Raw genomic sequence first — 5,287 nt, 5'->3', positions numbered from 1 at the left:
ATTACAACAGGTGATCACTTCAGCAAAATCTATTGCAACTTCAGCACATCTTTATTAGAACTCTTTCATTGTGGGTAAACAGCCACAAAAATAAATGCTGACTTAGAAAGTATAAATACAAATATTTAAACAAAAATGTTTGCAGCATTCATAGCGCAAATTGTACCTGAACTGAAAGGCTCTGTGTGTCTATATATATTACATATGTGTTCATTATTCACTTCTATCTAACCATATACATATATTTATTTATAATTTGCCAAGTGCTATAAACAAGATACCTGAAACAAAATATATAAAAAGCATTCTATTAACTGTTTTAAAATAAACACAGAGTAAACAGCTATGCACATAAAATTAAATATCTCTTTTTGCTGTATATCCACAAAAACTTAAAGATATTAGCTGAAAAGCCTATAATTTGTTTAAAGCTAGTGTTTATTAAATAGTCTGCTCCTGGTAAAATTTGCCCACAAAGGGGAAAAAATACTATTTTCATTTTTAGATTCTCAGTTCAAATTAAAGGAGCAGTTTAAAATCTTAGTTTGGCTGAAAAAGCCTTTGAAGTCCCTATAAATTGAGTGATCTTTCAAAAATTGGCTCTACTTAATAAAGAGACAAAAGTATCAAGATATATATGAATTTAGCCTATTTTTTATTTCTGTGTGTTCATAGTAAACATTTTTGTAAGTGACAAACACGGGCATATGACCACAGTATCACAATCAAGAAATTTTAAGACAACATTAACAATCACTCAAATTTATGCGGCATTTGCGCAACACAGGTTACATATTTGCAAGGTTTACCTATAAGTACAATAGGTATTAACATTTCACTACATTTAGAAAAAATAAAAGTGACCTGTTAGTGACCACATACATCAAAATATACACAACACAAACTGAAGGCAATCATTAATTTTGTCCCCTTCCGATTCAATTGAATGGGCAGTGTTGCCAACTGAAACAACTTTCCTTTTTTGTTTGTTTGTTTTAATACTTAGTATACCAAGTGCATTTTCTAGAATCCAATCTTTGGTCTAAAAGTAAACAAAAGAAAAAAACAGTTCTTTAACGAAAAGGACAAAACAATAAATGGCCAAAATAATTTTCTTGGGCACCTTTACTACGAATGCTTCTTAAATACAAATTACAGTTCAACATTTTAAAACTCTCCCCATAATTTAGGTTGTTCTCAAGGTCTGCGTCCACCAGATACATCCATGATAACTTATAATACTGCACACATGGAAATCTGGCGGCTCTTAGAGATAGACTTGTCAGGTTTGAGTGAAATGGCAAAGCAGTCACTATTTAGATACATACTCTACTATAATTTTGACTTCCAAACCTTATATTCTACAATGTATTCTCCCCACATTGCACCTCGCTGACACTCCACACCTTGTTAGAATAATAAACAACCCTAGAGACTGAACAAACGTACAGAAATGGGGGGGGGCTTAATAAAAAATACCTGGACTTATTTTTAATTATCATTTACAATGCAAATGTGTGTAAAACGTTCACTTACAGTCTGGTCCCAGGGATGTTAATGTATTAAAGGGTTGGAAGAAGACCCCTGATTTTGATGTGTGAAATAATCAGACAGTCCCCCGGACAGTCCCGTCGTAAAACTTGGCAAAGAGGGTCTTAAAGACTCACAGGGCAGGGTCGAGGGGGCCTGCGGCGACGTGGAGGAAGACGCAGCCCGGGCGCTCATGGACGTGCTGCTCTGCGAAGTCATTGACGGGTGCGGGACGTGGGGGAAAAAGTAACTGGTCTGGCCCGCAAGCAGGTTGACGGAGCAGGGGTTGAGGGAGTAGGTCCCGGAGCAGGGCACCGACAGGCCGCAGGGCACCGAGGCGGCGAGCGCGGCGGCCGTGAGGTGGTGAGTGGCGTACGGGATCTCCCCGTTGACCAGCCGGTCCACACTCAGGCCATTGGCTGTGGAGAAGGAGTGGTTGTTGCCCAGCGAGTTCTGAGTCAACACGGAGCTGTAGGGCATGGGGTGGCTGGGGTAGGCAGACGTGGTGCCGTTGTAACTCAAAGTGCTGCTGGCGCGGGGGTGGTGCAGAGACAGGAAGGGCGACATGGGCCAGTAGAGGGAGCCGGCGCGGTCCATGAAGGTGAGGCCCGTGGAGGTGAGGCGCGCCCCGCGTTTGAAGGCCAGCTTGGCCCGCGACGTGGTGGAGCGGCGCCGCAGCTTGCCGGTGGTGCCGCCGATGAACACGTCGTCGCTCGACGGGTCCAGCATCCAGTAGTTGCCCTTGCCCGGGTCGTCGTAGTGGCGCGGCACCTTCACGAAGCACTTGTTGAGGGACAGGTTGTGGCGGATGGAGTTCTGCCAGCCCTGCTTGTTCTCGCGGTAGTAGGGGAAGTTCTTCATGATGAACTCGTAGATGCCATTGAGCGTGAGCCGCTTCTCCGGGCTCTGCCGGATGGCCATCATGATGAGCGCGTTGTAGCTGAACGGTGGCTTCTCGTACTTGCCATTCTTCTTCTCGCCCTCCTTGCCCCCCTCCCCGTCCTTGCCGCCCTCGCCCGCCCCCTTCTTCTCCTCCCCCCCAGCGCCGGCGCCCTTCTCCTTCTCGTCCGGCCCGACGGGCGCCAGCTCCCCGGGCCCGCCGCCCGGCTCGCCCTTGCCGCCCAACCCGTCCGCTTTGGCCCCGTCCAGGGCGGCGGCCGGCGGCGGCGGCGGCGGCGGCGGGAGCAACAGCTGTTGGGGGCCCTTGTCGTCGTCGGCGGCCGGGGCGCCCCGCGCCTGGGGGGGCTGCGGTGCCGGGGGTGGCGGTGGCGGCTGCTGCTGCTGGGGTGGCGGCGGCGGTTGCGGGGCGGGCGGCGGCGGATGGTGGTGATGGTGATGGTGGTGATGGTGGTGCTGGGGGTGGTGGCTGTTGTGGTGGCCGTGGCTCGCGTGGTGGTTGTCGTTCTGGACCGCCTCGGGTACCAGGCTGTTGATGCTGAACGAGGACTTGGGGATCATTTTCACCTCTTTCCTATCTCCCATGTCCAGCATCACCCAGTCGTCGAGGGGAAACGGCGGCGGCGGCGGCGTCGCGGGAGCCGAGCAGCGGCGCGGCGGGCGGCGGTGACCGGTGGGTGCCGAGCGGAGCGCGGGGGGCGCGGGCGGCAGCGGCGGCACTGAGCGCTCCGGCAGCAGCGCAGTTGGACCGCAGGCTCGGGCGCTGGCAAGTCATGTAGCAAAAGCAGCAACCACCCCTCAGGAATTAGGAAAAAAAAAAAAAAAAAAAAAAACGGGGGGGAAAGAAAAAAAGAAAGAGAAAAAAGAAACAACCACCGCCCCGGGGGTGAAGCTCCCTAGCTCCCAACTCTACTTCTCGGTCTCCCCCCCACCCCCCGCTCCCCCCCCCTGCTGCTTCCTCCTCCTCCTCCTCCTCTCGCAGCAGCAGTCACAGCAGCAGCAGCAGCAGCCCAAAGGGGGGGAGAGCCGGGCGGCGGGCGGGCGCGTCCCGGAGCGGCCGCGGCGAGGCTGGGGAGACAGCGATCGAGGCGGCTATAGCCACAATTAATTTTCCGAGCTACAGGCGCACACTAGGGCTGTAAAAAAATTTTTGGTTTAACCTTTCCTACCGCTGGGCCAATCAGAGCCGGCGGCGTGCAGGAGCGTCTCTCTCACAGTCGACCAATCGGCGGGGCCGGGCCCACCCACCCCCGCCCCGCCCGCCGGCTCCCGCCCCCTCGGGCGCTCGCCTCCCCCTCTCCGCGGGCCTCGGACCTCGCGGCCGTGCGGAGCCGCGTAGGGATACGCCGGCGGGAGCACGCTGTGCCGCAGCCCTGCTCAGCGCCCCCTCCACCCCCTCCACCCCGCCGGCTCTGATCAACCGAAATCCCTCTCCTAGGGCAAATATCTCACATTTCCGGCTTCCTTCTCATTGTATTGGGTCATTTTCGTTTGAGCGTCAATATTTGTCCTTACTGATTAAAGTTTGTATCCCATTTTATTTTTTAAACGTGGGGGCGGTGGTGGTGGAGGGAAGAGTGGGGCTGCAGGGAGAGGATGCAAGGAGAGGGCTGGAAATGGAGAAGAAGCCAGGCACTACTTTTCCGAGGCGGCCCTGCAGGCCTGGGTCTGGCATTTCTGGGCCCGTAGGAAAATTGTGCCCCTTTTAGGTAATATTCTACCGAAGCTTTGGATTTGGGGGTGGGGTGTGGTGAAGGCCCACCCTTGTGTGTGGAAGGATGGCCTGTATGTTGTGGGAGGAGGATGTGGGACAGGTTTGGGAGCGGTGGGATAAGGAGGAGGAAGGGGGCAGGCGAGCGCGGGGCCAAACAGGGGTTACTTACTTGGTTCCTGCGGCCCGAGCAGCGGCGAGCTCGGGGCTTCGGTGCCGCGTGGAAGACGGGCCTGGGGCTCCGGGTGCTGCGGTGGCGGGCAGGGGCGGCTCAGTGGTGGGCGCCTCTGATGGCCTTCCGAAATGAGAGGCGCCCAGAGAGAACCCAATACCAAACAGTCTTGAAATAAATCAGGTAACACATGCTCTGTATGTGTGTCTCTTCTTTCACCTTCTCTTGCTCCAGACCTTCGCTCACGCTCAGGGTGACTTGCTGTCGTTTTTCTCGCTGCTCCAGCTTCTTTTCAGCTTCTAATTAGAATTGGAAGCGGGTAACCGCGAGCGATCCCTGGAAATATTTTCATTTTGCTTGTTGACATCGGAGGGAAAATAAGCGTGGGCGTCTATTTCTTTCCTTTTTTTTTTTTTTTCAATCCTTCCTATTTTTTACTCCCCCTTTTTCTTCCCATTTCTCAAATGCTTTTATTTTGCAAGGACCTCAGTCCTGAAACATCAGTATGCTGAAGCCAGCCCTTACCCACCCTGAATGCTGCTGAATGGCACGTAGAAGCCTTGGGAACGTGAATCGCACATTCCCAGCTTCTTGGGCTTTGGGACTGGAAAGATTTGAAGGTTGAAGTGAGCGGTAAGATTGCGATTCTGGGGTTTTAAAAGGATCCCGTGGCCAGGGGCAGGGCTAAGGCCCAGCATTTCCCAGGGATTGGAATTTTGTTCGGAGCACACTGATCAAAGGCTGTTTCATCCCACATGGGCATGAAACATACCACATTTTACGGAGGATGTAGCTTAAGAGAAGAGGGAGGTGGAGGAGCATAAATAAAAAGCACCTTTCCCCTCCATAGTAAGGTAAATAATTATAAAATGTAAGCATTTCTTCACTTTGATAAACTCTTAGTTAAATAATCTGTCAGATTTAGTATTAAAACAGTGGAAGAAAGAGTGCCTATATGTAATGAAAGTTAAAATATA

The 5,287-nt window shown here is 51.8% G+C and overlaps 1 protein-coding gene across 1 annotated transcript; it reads right to left on the bottom strand.

The window, feature by feature from the left end:
- Positions 1-1,554: 1,554 nt before the first annotated feature.
- Foxg1 (forkhead box G1) lies at positions 1,555-3,021 on the bottom strand. The gene has a single exon (XM_047540752.1). It carries the CDS (start codon positions 3,019-3,021, stop codon positions 1,555-1,557), a length of 1,467 nt encoding a protein of 488 aa, XP_047396708.1.
- Positions 3,022-5,287: the final 2,266 nt, after the last annotated feature.

This window comes from Sciurus carolinensis, chromosome 2 (assembly GCF_902686445.1).
Source record: "Sciurus carolinensis chromosome 2, mSciCar1.2, whole genome shotgun sequence".
Classification (NCBI taxonomy): domain Eukaryota; kingdom Metazoa; phylum Chordata; class Mammalia; order Rodentia; family Sciuridae; genus Sciurus; species Sciurus carolinensis.
The sequence above is the reverse complement of the archived record's forward strand: the minus strand, read 5'-3'. Positions and strand labels throughout refer to the sequence as shown.